This window comes from Thermobia domestica, chromosome 13 (assembly GCF_964235325.1).
Source record: "Thermobia domestica chromosome 13, izTheDome1.hap1.1, whole genome shotgun sequence".
Taxonomy (NCBI): Eukaryota; Metazoa; Arthropoda; class Insecta; order Zygentoma; family Lepismatidae; genus Thermobia; species Thermobia domestica.
In genome coordinates, this window is record NC_137466.1 from 70658595 (window position 1) to 70673441 (window position 14847).

A 14847-nucleotide genomic window follows, 5' to 3' on the forward strand; every position below is an offset into this window, starting at 1 on the left:
ATAGGTGTATATTGTTACGAAGGTTTAAGAACTAAATATTGAAAGGAAATAGACAAATAGTTGTATATTAAGTCATGATATTGTCTGAGAGGGAAATACATACACAAGCCAAAATGAATGATTAATTATGGAAGAAAAACTGACAAAGGACACAGAAACATATATATCTAAATGTAGAGAAATAGAGACAATTGAAAGTGTAAGGAAGTATGAAAAAAGTATTCGAAAGATTAAACAAAGGAAACATGTCAGAAAAAAGGACAGAAAAATACTGCAGTAGAAAATGAGAATTAGAAAGATGAAGTATAAATAAATAGATATTTTCAGATACATTTCAAACATGTACGGAGAACTACTTGTAATAGCAAGAAACGAACGCATAGCCTAGGTATTGTGAAAAGAAAGCACATACGTAAATGAAGAAGACAAATATTTCACGATGCACATAAGTGAATTCAACAGGCACTTCGATTAATGAGACACAGTTTACCTGTTGGACGGACAATTTACCTATTGATTTAAGGTAGAATTTGGGGTAAGAATCAAAGAAGAAACTGTTCCAAATTATATGAAATGTTAGAATGACCAGTAGAACTTTTACAGGCTGTGGTAATCCCATTGGGAAAGAAAATAAATGATAAAATTCATAACAAATAATTTGATATCACGTGCGGCGAAAATTGTACTGTTAATATTGAATAACTGGCTATACGGTATGGAAAATGAGTAGATCTAAAAATAACAATTTATGTTTTAATGTGGGAAATAGCACAAGAAAATTCACTGGTATACTTGAAAATATCGGTGCAAGGTTTCTCAAGGAATAAAATAAAGTACACACATGGTGTTTCACTATTTAGAAAAGTCTTTTGAACGAGTGAACGGGATAATTTGACGTTTAGGACGGAGTTGAGTTGATTTTGAGTTTAGCGTTCCGTTCATCAGCGAGGCTATATGAGACTTGGATCTTAACGCGGAACCCAAACCACATGAGCTCTTGCCGGAAATTGAACCCGAGTCTTCCAGTATATGCTAACCACTTAGCCGCGGAGGAGCTCTACGGTTGGGAAGGAATGAAAGCTTTAAAGCAAGTAAGAAATTTAGATGTGAACCAAGAATTGAATTTCTATTCACAAGTAATTAAGAAGACTACATACTGAAGACGGACTGGATAGAAGATTTATATATAATTGCTTTGCAAAGGATGTAATTAGCACGACTATCAGAATTCGAAAGCAGAATTAATAGATTTTTGAAAATTGATGAAAATTTCTTAAAAATTTGAGTGAACAAAGTAGGCTAGGTGATTAATTCAAGCACCTAGATAGTATAGCAAGATACATGAACAAAAAATGAAAGAAAGAATAGAAATGTTAAGAAGAGATACGTATTCTGGGAATCTTAAATGAGAAATAACGGACAAGATTCATGAAATGTTTCCTATACAATATTATATGGTGCAGAAACGAAGAGTTGTGAAAAGCTACTCGAGCAAGGGTAATGTTGGTATGTAGAATGATTTTAGAAGTTTAGGTAGCTATGATATGTTAAAAGGAATGTTTGAAAATAAAAGACGAAGAGGAACGAAACTATTACAATTGAAGAATGCATTTAAAAAAAAAAGCATGGTTAAATACGACAATTTTCAATGTATAAAGAGTGATTGGCTGAGAAGTGTCATAAGCGATCAGCTAGTTCTGGCAAAGAACTTATGATGTCGATGACACAAACCGAAATCTCTCAGAGTTGATACAGGATTGAAAATCTGTTTAAGATAAGTTATTGGTTAGATTAAACTTTTGAGAAGAAAATATCTTACAATAGAAACAAGTAGCAGAGTGACAGTGAAGGAGATTGGTTGGTCACAGTGTACACAATTTGAGCATTTAAGTTTGGATTTTTGCTTTACCCTCACCCTCTATTCCGAACTCAAAATATTTAGTAAGACGAATGAATTTGAATAGAAATTCATTTAGTTTCATTTTAGCGTTGTATTAAATGGACAGATTCGTATGTGCCCAAATGTTTTTTATCACATTTAACTGATTCAATAGTCATCATGTTACTTGATTCCAACTAAAAAAAGAGATTAAATATTTGCCTGCATCGTTCTCATTGCCTCATGCGTACAAAAATCCTAGATTAGCAGTTGTCTAAGTGATTATTGCCTCATGCTACAAGATTAAACTTTTTTTCTGTAAACATTTCGGTAATAGTACCCTTTACTTCTTTTCCCAAGTAGAACATGCTCAGAAAAATATTTTCCTTTATCGAAAGATATATAGAAAGAAATTTGAGCATAATAGTAAAAATAATGATTTCTTGATTTTCTTCTTGAAAATTATATATGGTATATATATATTCTTGTATTTTTACAGTGGATGGTGTTCTTTGGGTTGGTGCCCAATACAATGGAAATAGTTGGATGTGGTTAAATGGCGAACCATTCCCTAAGATCTCCCATGGATATCCACCATTGGCTTACAATCCACCAAGAACCGATCATAATTGTTTAACTCTGGAGGTATCAAGCCAAGATACTCCTAAGTTAGTGGACAGAGCCTGCACTGACAAGGAATATTACGTGTGTGAAACAAGTAAGTATTTGTAGTTAAATAGTTTTGATTGAAGTTATTCTAGATTTTATAAGTTTAATATGACACCGTATTAATAAAAGATATTTCCTATCTGTACAAAATGTCTATGCTATCATTATGGGTCTTTTATGTTCAAATGTAAGTTAAGTATGAAAAATATAATGTACTCTATAGAGAATTAAAAGAGTGAAATAGGTCAAAATATGAACGTATTCATGGTATAGTAAGATTTATTTATTTTCAATTTCTTACTTTTATAGGATATGATTGCTAGAATAGGTTTGAACATTTCGAAAAAAATCAAGCGTAGACTCTATACTAAAGGATCATTTAATATTCTTCATGTTAGATTAACACACTTACTGAGAAAACGAATCTAAGATTCTGGAATAGAATCCAAGATTTCAATACTGTAGGGGAAAAACTATAATTTAGCGTTAAATATTCAGTATATTTATCATAAATGAAATTTTGTATTAGTGCTATTTTTTCACATAAAAATTATAGAATCTGTCATAAAGATCGTCAGACTGCTGTTATATATTAGCTTTAAAAATATTATTTGAGACTATCAAATAGGTTTAATAAAACCATAATTTCCCATGAAAATTAAACAAAATCCAGCTTTTAAACAAGGCGTATTGTCTACCTGAAAACATACAGAAAAGATCTGAAGTATGAGCCAGATCTACCAGACACAGTGGTCTTACATATTCTTTGAAATTTATATTCTTAAGTGTAAGACAAATAGAGCAGTGCATTCGAAATAAATTACAGATAGCAATATTACAGTATTGAAATATACAAAATATTACCTGGAGATCATACAAGTCATGCATTTTAAAATAGTTAACACTATGTCCAAATTCTTTACCGAATCACTGCCTAGCATAGAGATCTCTAACATATACATCTATTTCGTTTAGCTCCACCACAGTATAATGACTACTCAGATATACGGAAACGCAGTACTCCTACTACAACTAAAGCTGCTCCTGCCGGCGGTGCCAGAAAGCTAAGAGGATAGATGAATCAAGTTGAAGTTAGTAAATTTAAAGGTAAATGCATTTCACGTTTTGAAATCAGGGTGATTGCTTTCTTCTTGTTACTTCTATTATTTTATTTAAAGCGAATTGATTTCATTAGTTATTTCCAAGTAATATGGCAATCGCAGCTTATCTTATCTTCCTAGTTAAAGTAATGTATTTCAAACTTCATATGGTTTTACCATTATTCTTGTAAATACTGCATTTTGTGGCGAAAGGAATCAGGTTCCAGCATCGGAAAGAGCTTCTCATAGTCGGTAAAATTTTTATGGGTCAATAAGTGATCATTAGTAGTCGTTAAGGGACTGGTTTAAGCACTCAATTTAATTTTCTTTCAGTACAAACGTGATTTTTGTATATACATCTTAATATAACAAATGCTTATTTTTCGTAATACTTTGCTCAAAATGAGGTTAAACCCCTCCTTACGTACTCCATTGATAGTGAGGCACTTGAAATATTTGCCAAACTTTAACTAATGCGGGATTGTGTATCAAGTCTCAATATTCTACTGTATGACATTGATGGTATGTTCAGTCATGTATCAGAACGTAATCAATATCATTTCTTGCATGGCAATTCAGAGATGTTCAAGTACGAGGTATATGCTCTTATTCTGAAAGTACTCCCCTTCTCAGAAGAAGCAGGTCATGAGAAGCCCGTTAATTTTAATATTTAACAGCTCAGACGCTGCACTTGCTATTTTACAGCTAGATTTTTGAAAATCAATAAACAACCTGCATTTACATCCACTTGCTTACCTACAAAAGAATGTGTATTCTTGCTACTCTCCTATCTCGCAACTCAGAAATTATAACGTCCTCTTTACGGTAGCCGTGAAAGTGTTATTTGAAATTACACAAATATACAGGCAACAGCCAACTATTGTGGTGATCAGTTTGAGCAATATAACATCTTTTATCATAAAGCCCTTCTCGCTGATCTAATAGCTAGCATACACATCTTTTGTACGTGGTTTCGGTTTAGATTCCCGGTAATGAAACGTTGAGCTCATACGGTGATTCGAATTCCACTTCAAAGTGTAACTCCATGTTTGATGAGCGTTGGTGATGAAAGTGGACTCTAAATTTCAATAAATAAACAATAAACATGACTTGCTACTCATATATGGTTTGAGTACTCGCCTTGGGCTTGGGCATGGGATAACCAGGTGGGCGCTCATGTGCTTCGGATACCATATTTAGCTGCAGGTCCACATTTCATGTAGGCAAAAGGATGTCAAACTCCAAGCCATCATAAAAATGAAACCAGCATAACACTATACACAACTTGTTAACAGATGAACAAAGCAGTAGAAACCATTGGTCAAATTTGTTTTTAGCACTTTCTAAGAACGGAGAAAGTTTTCTAATGTCACACAATAATGAATCTGAAAATGGAAGAAAAATGCCCCTAAAAGTCTCAACATTGATCATAAGATTGATTCTTCCATTATTAACTGACTGTTAGCGGGATGATAATATAACTAGATGATGTACTAAGAATTAAAAAGTCATTTCTGACATGTCGTATTAAATCCTGTATTTTCGACCCTTGGAGCACGCTGTAGTACGTTCTTCAAACAATGAATGTGTCTCTCTTATTAAAATGAATATTCAGTTTCGATGTTTAAGATTACTAAGTATGTTAACTGAAATTTTTATGGTGTACCACATGTTCAATGCTTGTGTATACATATAGAATGTTTTATTCTGTCTTTCAGGAAGATACACACAAGTATAAAAATGGGAGTTTTAAGACGAGTGTGCGTAATTAATTTCAACATTGATGTCTTTAGTTCTGAAAAGGAATGCTAATATGGTTGTTCTATAATTCAATTAACAACAGAACAAACAACATTTGTAACCTCCAAAGGCAAATTCTGTATGTACTGTCGTAAATAAATTTCTTGTAATACTCAATTCTTAATAATTTTTTTCCTATTTTTACAAATAAAAATATGTTACAAGTTCCGAAGTAATATGTGATAGCAGCATATTCGACTCTCAAAGCTACGTTATGGACGTTTCATCTTTGCTTCTAAGAACAAAACAATTAGATTGAACCATTCGAATCTCATAAAGGTGATTTTTTAAATCTTGTGCTCAGGGCAACATATCAGATAATCTGTTGTATCATATAAGGAGTATACTAGGCAGTGTCGTGCCATATTTTCACTTTTTTTCGTCTCAGGACCAGATATATATCGGTAGTGTGTTGCTCTTCATTTTACTGGAACACGTAGTATTCATCTCATTTCCTTGATGCTTCCAGAAATATGTTAAGATAATTCATTCATTAGTAACGTGGTTTATCTTTGATAAAATTTGTTTTTTGTAGTTGCCAACAATGAAAAAAATCTTCTATGACACAAAATAATAAATCTGAAAAACGAGTACCAATATGTGTCCGTATACTCAGGGCCGGTGTACTCCCCTTCGTTGTAGGTTTAATAGACTACCTAAAATTCTAATGTCTTCAGTAGAATTTGCATTAAATGTATATACATGTGAGTACATCATTCTTTCCCAACAAAGGATTCACTGTTTAGGCAAAAACATCACCATAACACTTTAACTTTTAAAACATCGGCATCAAAACCAGAGTCGGCGCTAATGCCCCCAAAAAGGCGGAATGCTTGGGGAGAGGCATGACTAAAGGGAGCCCGACTTTCACCGATTCCTAGCGGAACGATACCAAGACCATTGCTCCGGGCAGTGATCTAGCGGAGCGAAACTTCCCAGAAGCGTTCAATTTTAATTATTTGTGCCTCCTTCCAAGTATGCAACATATGAGAACTGAGAAGCCCAATTCAAGTGCAAAATTATAGGGCTCCAAGTACGGATCTTACAGAGAGAGGACTCGGGTGCCCAACTTTAGAATTCTGTCGCATGAGTCCCTAGTATACAGAATGAGGTTTAAGAGACTTTCTTGCCAAATGTGCGATACTCACTGCTTCTAGCTAAGAGGTGTCTTGGATAATCGGTGGAAGTACGTACAACATTGGAACAGACATATGAGGCATTGGATGGTAAAGTTGCGTATCTCAGAATTAAAAGACCAGGCCATAGGCTAAAAGATGGCAGCGCAAAGAACCGATTTTTCTATATCAATTCTAATAAAACTCTCAATATCTCAAAGTGTCTCAAAACTGAATATGCCACTTTGCCATCCATGAATATTATGTACCTTATTGACTTTATTATTTCTCATAAAGTCAATAAGGTACATAACACTCATGTCGATTTTTCCTCAGCAATTACTTTGCCAAAATAATGATTCTTGCGTTAAATTCAACAACTATAAGGTTACTTTGCAAACTTTTGAACTGATGTCGAGGTGTAGGATTTACGAACTACCACCGTCCTCTAAAGAATCACTGTATGCATCATAGAAACGAATATTGTTTTTATACATATGTAAAGTTAATATTGTGAGAAAATAGAAGAAATTATAGATAGGGAGAAGAAGGGTGCATGCATAATTCTAATGGGAAATTTCAATGCAGTTGTGGGAGAAAAAAAGGAAGGTAGTATCGCAGACAAATATGGTTTAGGAGAAAGAAATGAAAGGGAAGAAGGACTGGTGAATTTCTGTAGACAGAATTCACTAGTAATTGGGAACACTTGGTTCAATCAGCACAAGAGAAGAAGATATACATGGAAATCACCAATAGACGGCGGAAGATATCAGATAGACTATGTTATGATTCAGGACAGGTATCGGAATAGCTTAAAGAATGCGAAGACCCTTCCCGGGGCTGATATTTTCTCTGATCATAATCTTGTGCTGGCCGAAGTAGATATTCAACTGAAAAATGTAGGCAGAAGAAAAGTAGGTAACAAAGTGCTGAATACTGAAAAGTTGAAAAACGAGGAAATAAGAAATCTTTTCGTTGAAAAATTGGAAGAAAACGTTCAAACGAGGAAAGAATAAGCGCTGGTAGTAACGCATATTAAACGTTGCTTACAGCAGGCTGCAGAAGAAGCAGTAGGTTACCGCGAACACAAAACTGCTAAAAAAAACATGGGTTACAGAGCAAATGTTGCAGAAAATGATAGAGAGAAAGATGTGGAAACAGGTTGATACAGAAAAGGGCAGAAAGATGTACAGAAAGTTAAATAATGAATTACGAAGAGAAACAGACAGAGCGAGGGAATAGTTTTACAAAAGAAAATGCGAGGACATAGAAGAATTAGAAAGAGTTGGGAAATATGAGGAAATGTACAAAGAGGTGAAATTTATGGAATTTCTGAGGAAACAAGGGGGTATTATGATGGCAGTAGAAAATAAGAATGAGAAGGTAGTCAGCGATAGAATTGAGGTCATAGGAAGGTGGAAAGAATACGTTAAAGACATATGAGAGTAGGGATAGACCATGTAGCCTAAATGTTGAAGTAAAGAATTAAGTAGGCGAGGATGATAAAGGATTTAGTATTTTTAGGGATGAGTTTGGAAAGGCTATATCCGAGATTAGGAATGGAAAGGCAACCGGAATACATAACATACCAATCGAATTCATTAAAAATATAGGAGACAAGGGAAAGAAAGAATTGTTCCGACCATGCAATGAAATATATGAAACTGGAGAATGGCCAAAAGACTTTCTGAAAATGATCATGATACAGATTGCTAAGAAATCGAACCCAAAGAGTTGTGAGGATTATAGAACTATTAGTCTCATATCTCATGCAACTAAAATTCTGCTCCGAATATTGAACAGAAGCTTATATGAAAGAACAAATAAAGAAGTTGGGGAGAAGCAGTCCGGTTTCAGAAGAGGCAAGGGCACAAGAGATGCAATTGGATTATTAAGGGCGATCGGTGAAAGATTTATAGAAAAAGGGAAAGAGGTGTATTTTATATTTATCGATCTAGAAAAGGCTTTTGACCGCGTGAATTGGGAATTGTTGTTGGGAGTTCTAACGAAGATAGGGTTGGAATGGAAAGATAGAAGACTCATAAGAAACTTATACATGAACCAACAAATAAGTGTTAGGGTAGGGGAAGAACTAACGGAAGATAGTGCAATTGGAAGGGGAGTTCGATAAGGATGCTGCCTCTCGCCAACAATATTTAATGTCTATCTAGGAGAGATAGTGAAAAAGAGCCTATATGATGATGATGGCATTTCGGTAGGAGGTAGAATGATCAGATGCATAAGATTTGCAGACGATATGGCGCTTGTTGCAAAATCTGAAAAGAAAAAAATAAAATGTTAGAAAACACGAGAAAGGGTTTTGGAGAATATGGGATGAAAATAAATGTTAGAAAGACAAAAGCCATGGTGATTGGTACGAAGGGGTCTGTGTCAAATATAAAAGTAGGAGGGGAGAAAATAGAACAAGTGAATAGTTTTCGATATCTGGGTAGTATTCTTAGTAATAACATGAAGTGCGAACGTGAAATAAAAGCAAGGATAGGAATGGCGAAAGAAGCCCTTAGGAGGAAGAAAAGTCTGTTTTGTGGGACCTTGAATAAAGAGTTGAGAAAAAGAGTCGTAAATGCTTCGTGTGGAATGTTGTACTGTATGAGGCGGAAACGTGGACATTACATAAAGGTGATGATAATCGACTGGAAGCCTTCGAAATGTGGGTGTGGAGAAGAATGGAAAGAATTAGTTGGGTCGAGAAATGGTGGGTGAGAAAAGAACACTTTTAGATATTATTAGGAAGAGGATGAGAAACTGATTGGGACATTGCCTAAGAAGAGACTGTATCATGAGGGACTTCCTAGAGGGTATGGTGGCGGGAAAAAGAGAGAGGAGGCGTAGAAGACTACAATTAATGGATGATATAAAAACAGAAAGATCATACGCGAAGACGAAGAAGTTAGCGGAGGACCGTGGAGCATGGAAGCTTCTCAGCTGCGGCAAGTGACCTGCCAATAAAGGCAGAATACCTAGATGATGATATTGACTTTATGCGTATGAAGTGATAAATAATATTCCTTCTCAGAGATCATTCCTTGGTTACAAGTTTTAAGGGGCGCGGTGGCTCAGTGCTAGAGCGTTTATCTCCGTGCTTGGGGTCCCTGGTTCGATCCCAGCTCGCGCCGTGTGGACTTTGTGGTGGACAACACCGCGCTCGTGGGTTTTCTCGGGGTTCTCCCGTTTCCTCCCACTTTCTTCATTCCATCCTTTCATTCATTTCTCATCATCAATGTCTTCTTTAGCCTAAACGGCATAACTGTGGGACGTAAAACTAAAGATTTCATTTCATTTTCACCAAACAAGTTTTGACAAATCCTAAAAAATAAATCACCCTCGTAGTCTAATAAAACTCACAATTAAATGGTGGCCATTTCGTAAACGGTTCCCCACACTAAAAACTTATTTCTATAAATGTTGCTTGTTTAACATTATCCTTTTCGTGGTGTATCAAATTACATTGCTTACAATTTAAAATTTTCGAGTGATACAAGGGCTCTATGATAAGAGGCCCTGTAGAGCAAGCAGAAAATTCAATTCAATGTGCCTTTTGAAATTTTGCTATTCACTTTTTTTTACCCATTTATCTCCAGTCGTTAGTGACTTCTAAAGAGGACTTTTTCTTGGCTCTGCAGCGCTCGTCATCTGTATCAGTATCTTTGAGAAAAATATATATTTCTTCACCTACCAGGTAGTCTAGGAATGTCATCATTGGCTGGATCTTATGGACGTCTTGAGGATCTGTGGGACTAGTTACGGGATCTCGTTTTACGCAATTCTAGTTTGTCATACACAACATCATACACTGTCCCTACGAAATATCGAGTACATTTGAAGATGGATTCACCGACTTTTGCAAATTATCTCTTCAATGATTGTGACATTCTGTTCATTTGATGTTGGTTATTGAGTACCGGTACCTGGAAAGTTCTCACAATCCTCCTTAAATAATCAGCACTACATGGAGATGTTACAAGTACCATTAAGTCTTCCCCATACGCCTATAATATTTTCCTATGAATTTCATTCAAGTTTTACTCTTTTACTCTCAAAAGAATATAAATTTCTATGTTCTTAATTTGCTAGAAAACTGTAATATATCCGCCACTTTTGGTCAGTAGTTCACGCTCTTCCTGCTTGAGGTGTACCTGATCGAAGAACTACCGACAGTGCTACGAACCTCCAAGTAGAACTATTTCCATCTTTAGTCTATAATATCTCGTTTAAAAAAATGTTGTGCAAAATATATTGATCTGCTCTTGTAATTGAGAAATGCAGTAGTAACATACGTAAAAGTATATTATGAGTTAAGGTATAATAATTGAAACGTAAGTAAATAGCAAGCAATTTTTATTTACATCTCTGCAAATACACTTCCTTTATACAGGAACAAGATATGTAGTTCTTGTTTATATAACAGTGAAAAATAACAATAAACTTCCATTACAGAATTATAATCTGCACAATGACTATAGTCTGACTATATAAACATAAATTTACATCCCCATAATTACACAACAATTGCTTTTTTTTTTGTATGAAAAAATAAATGGTCTGTTTCGAGAGGGGTAACGTTTTCAATTCACATCAAATATAAAACAAAGACAAAGCAGGAAAAGACCTTATTTTCACTTTTAACAATGTTTATGTGAACTTCGAGTTCTTGAGAGCAACGTATACATTTGATTGCATTCTTGCAATCTTTGTCCTTATGAATCTCACTGCATATTTTGCAACGATAATCTTTGTACCAACACCTGGTTGTAGTATGTCCATAAAGCCTACAATTTTTACATTGTTTAAGTAGTGAAATATAAGTTTTTATTGCCAATTTAGATAATAAAATTTGACGTCTTTTGGTAATATTTAAGAATTAAATTTAATATTTACTGATTTAGTTCGTGTAAGTTTTTTATGGTCGTCTTTTCTGATGAATTCTTTGAACTGAACTGATTTGATTCATCACATTACAGGTCATTTAGCAGGTACCAATATCTACGAAGCTTAGCTTATGTCGGTACAAGTTATCACACAGTCTGGAATAAACGCCTTCCAATTATTTTACTGTAACATTTCATGTTCTACGAAAGAATTGGCCTCATGGCCTTTATTAAAGTAAAGTTTACTAATATTTTTATTATTTTTTATTTCATTTATTCTCAAAATTTCTAGTAGTATACATAGTTTTCTACAATTTGACGTGAATGAAACTTCATATGCATTTATTACATTGTATTGTAGAAGAACAATATAAAGTGCTAGGTATTTATGTGTACAATATTTTCCCTCCACTTAAATTGCTTATGAGAGTTAGTACACTGTAAATTGATATTTTGCTCATAGTAGTTTCATTCCAAATTAGAATTCGTTTCGTTATCTTTTTGACACACTCTATTTAACACAGCACTTGCAATAGTTTTTAATGGTGAATTTATTCCTGTATTACCTGCCATGTTTATCGTATATACGTTCAGCAGATAAGAGACTTCTTGACTAGTTTATTTCCACTAACTGATTAAGAGGGTTTCGATGTCCACTAACAACACTGATGTTTAAATTACATTCTAACACTATTTTCACAAATAATTAAACAAACGATAGTGACGTGAAACAATTCTAATTCAGTAAATAACAATCGATTTCTAATTGACTAAGTAATCCTACTCACCGAAATGGAGATAGGTGCTTTATGTACGTAGATGTACAAAGAATTTACTTCAAATATAATACCTTCAATTTCTATACTATCATCAATTCTTACAAAAACTGTCAGTAATAGAACACTTGTGTGGTAGGATACAAATATTAAATCTTAGATTGGAATACAGTAAGCTCTTTGTGCTCTTTGCTCCTAAAAGACAACCACTCAGTTAACTGTTCCTCTACATGTTGAATTTAAAATACCAATTATCTGTTGTATTTGAAGAATAATTATTTCCATTATTGGGATCATTTACCCTATTAGCAGTCGTTGAAGAGAATGATGTGAAACTCTAATTCACATTCCTTATAAAAAGAACGAACTTTTCAAACAAGAAAGTACAAAATACTACAGAACCATATTTTTTAAAGTCAGAAGGAATGTGTATACGTTTATGGATGTTATAATCTATGATACCAATTCCATTTTTCCTTAATAATTTTTCTGCACATTGTCTAAACAAAACTTCGAAGGATAGTCACACATCCACATAATTCTGAGCAAATAAAAATGTGTCTACAATGAAAAGCAAAAAATGGCTATACAGTTCTTTTTTAATAGAACCAACTTAAGGATGACAGAATTTATGTAGAAATATATATTTAAACTTTATAGCTTTCCAACTTTCACATGCTCGATTCTTGAGGGACCATAACAACCTGTAGGTTCTCAGGATAACGACAATTCTGAATAGTAAATCACTTTGCGTGCATGGATACAGTATTTTGCATGGTTAACAGTTGCTGTTGTCATGCACATATATTATGAAAGGTAAGGTGTTATATTCGAACCTTGAGACACTCCAGAATTAACGTTATAGACACAAGATTCAAATTGATTGAATATCAAATTCTGCTTTCTTGACAATTTTTGACTTAAATGCAGTTCTAATAAACCTCTGAGTTATCAATGGAAAAGTCTACGTGTAATACCAAGAAGCATGAGATACATATTTGTTTATTTATTTATTTATTTATTCAACTTCAATAGGGACTACTTTCCCCAATTGCAGAAGTCTTACATAATATATAATTTAATTCATGACTACATAACATATATAAAGGAGAAAGTAAAATAAATTATAATGCTAAAATTAAAGAAAGAGGATATATACATATATATATATATATACAAAGTGTTCAAAAAGTCTCTATACACCTGAATTGTCACATATTGAAAGCAACGAGAAAATTATTTTACTCAAAATTTATTATATTTTATGACATAAAAGCACTATGTACTGGGCGTAGCATATACACACACATTTTCACAGCAAATGTTGGAAATATCTCCCACCCCCACGATTCATGTGTATAGAGACTTTTTGAACGCTATATATATATATATATATATATAAGTCCAAAACCAACATCTAAATAACCGTACATCAAGTGCTACAAACATGCAAATTAATAATGAGCAAATATATAAACTTTATACATTTCTGTATATACATATTGTTATTAATTTTAAAAGTTTCCAAAATTTAATAGCATATTCCAACCCTTTTATACTGAGCTATTGTAAATAGTATTAACACGATTCAAAGACAGGTTTTGTAAAATATAGTTCTGTCAATTTTCGTATACTAAGGTTACATAGTCTTTGTTGGAACTGTGTTTTCTACGAATGTACCAGTGTGTAAAATCCATTAATTAATTTATATAAAAATAACATTTGTAATATTTGTTCTTTCTTTGTCAGAGGCTCATGGTTAAAAAATATAATAGTTGGTTGTAAGATATCATGTCTAAATATGCCGATTTATTATATTTCTTGAAATGAAAATATCCAAGTATTTTCTTTTGTATAGCTTTTCTTTGATTTCTGTTCATCTTGTATAATGGACACCAGCCAAATGATATCTATTTCAGCTTACTTCAGACCAAAATACTGTATAATAAAGCATATTATACAGATACTATAAAATTCTTATGTCCTTCTTACAATAAAACCTAAGGTTCTAGAAGTATCTTTGGTAATATTATCTATATGCACTTTAAACATCATATTAGAATTGGGATGATATAACTTAACTGCATTTCCTTTCCAGTTGTGTACCTTCTATTTGCATTTTACTTCAAAAATTATAAAATTTTATTTTTCAAATTTAAGTTCAGTTTTATTTTTTAAACGCCACACTCCACTGAAATTTAAGCAATTGTTTTTACTTTTTGGTACCATTGTATCACACAGATATTATATAACTATAAAAATATTCTACTTTCTCATTTTGGTTTCAAATTAGTCCAATCAACGTTTCAGAAACTTTTATTTCAAAAATAATGTTTTTCGAGGATCATATCTACCTAACAAGTCACACTTCGGCTATGTGTGCCTTTTTGTAATCTCTTTTTGATTTCTTTCATAAATCTTCAGATCATCTGCGTGCATTAGCTATTTGGCATGTTTAACAGTTAGTGGTAAGTCATGCACATATATTATGAAAAAGGAACCTTATTGCACTCCAAAATTAACGTTAAAGAGGCAAGATTCAAATTGATTGAATATCAAATACTGCTTTCTTTAATTAACATATAATACAACTTTTATTACAAATTAGTTTCCAAGTCC

General features: G+C 33.4%; 1 protein-coding gene across 1 annotated transcript in view; it reads left to right on the top strand.

Annotated features, from left to right (window-relative positions):
* The window catches only part of LOC145668224 (uncharacterized), a 65368-nt gene extending 59803 nt beyond the window's left edge, over positions 1-5565 (top strand). Inside the window, exons 9-11 of the mRNA XM_081735876.1 lie at positions 2379-2597; positions 3524-3655; positions 5367-5565. Coding sequence (XP_081592002.1) covers positions 2379-2597; positions 3524-3624 — 320 coding nt within the window. The 3' untranslated portion in view covers positions 3625-3655; positions 5367-5565. The remainder of the gene's footprint in view (positions 1-2378; positions 2598-3523; positions 3656-5366) is intronic.
* The last annotated feature ends 9282 nt before the right edge of the window (positions 5566-14847 follow it).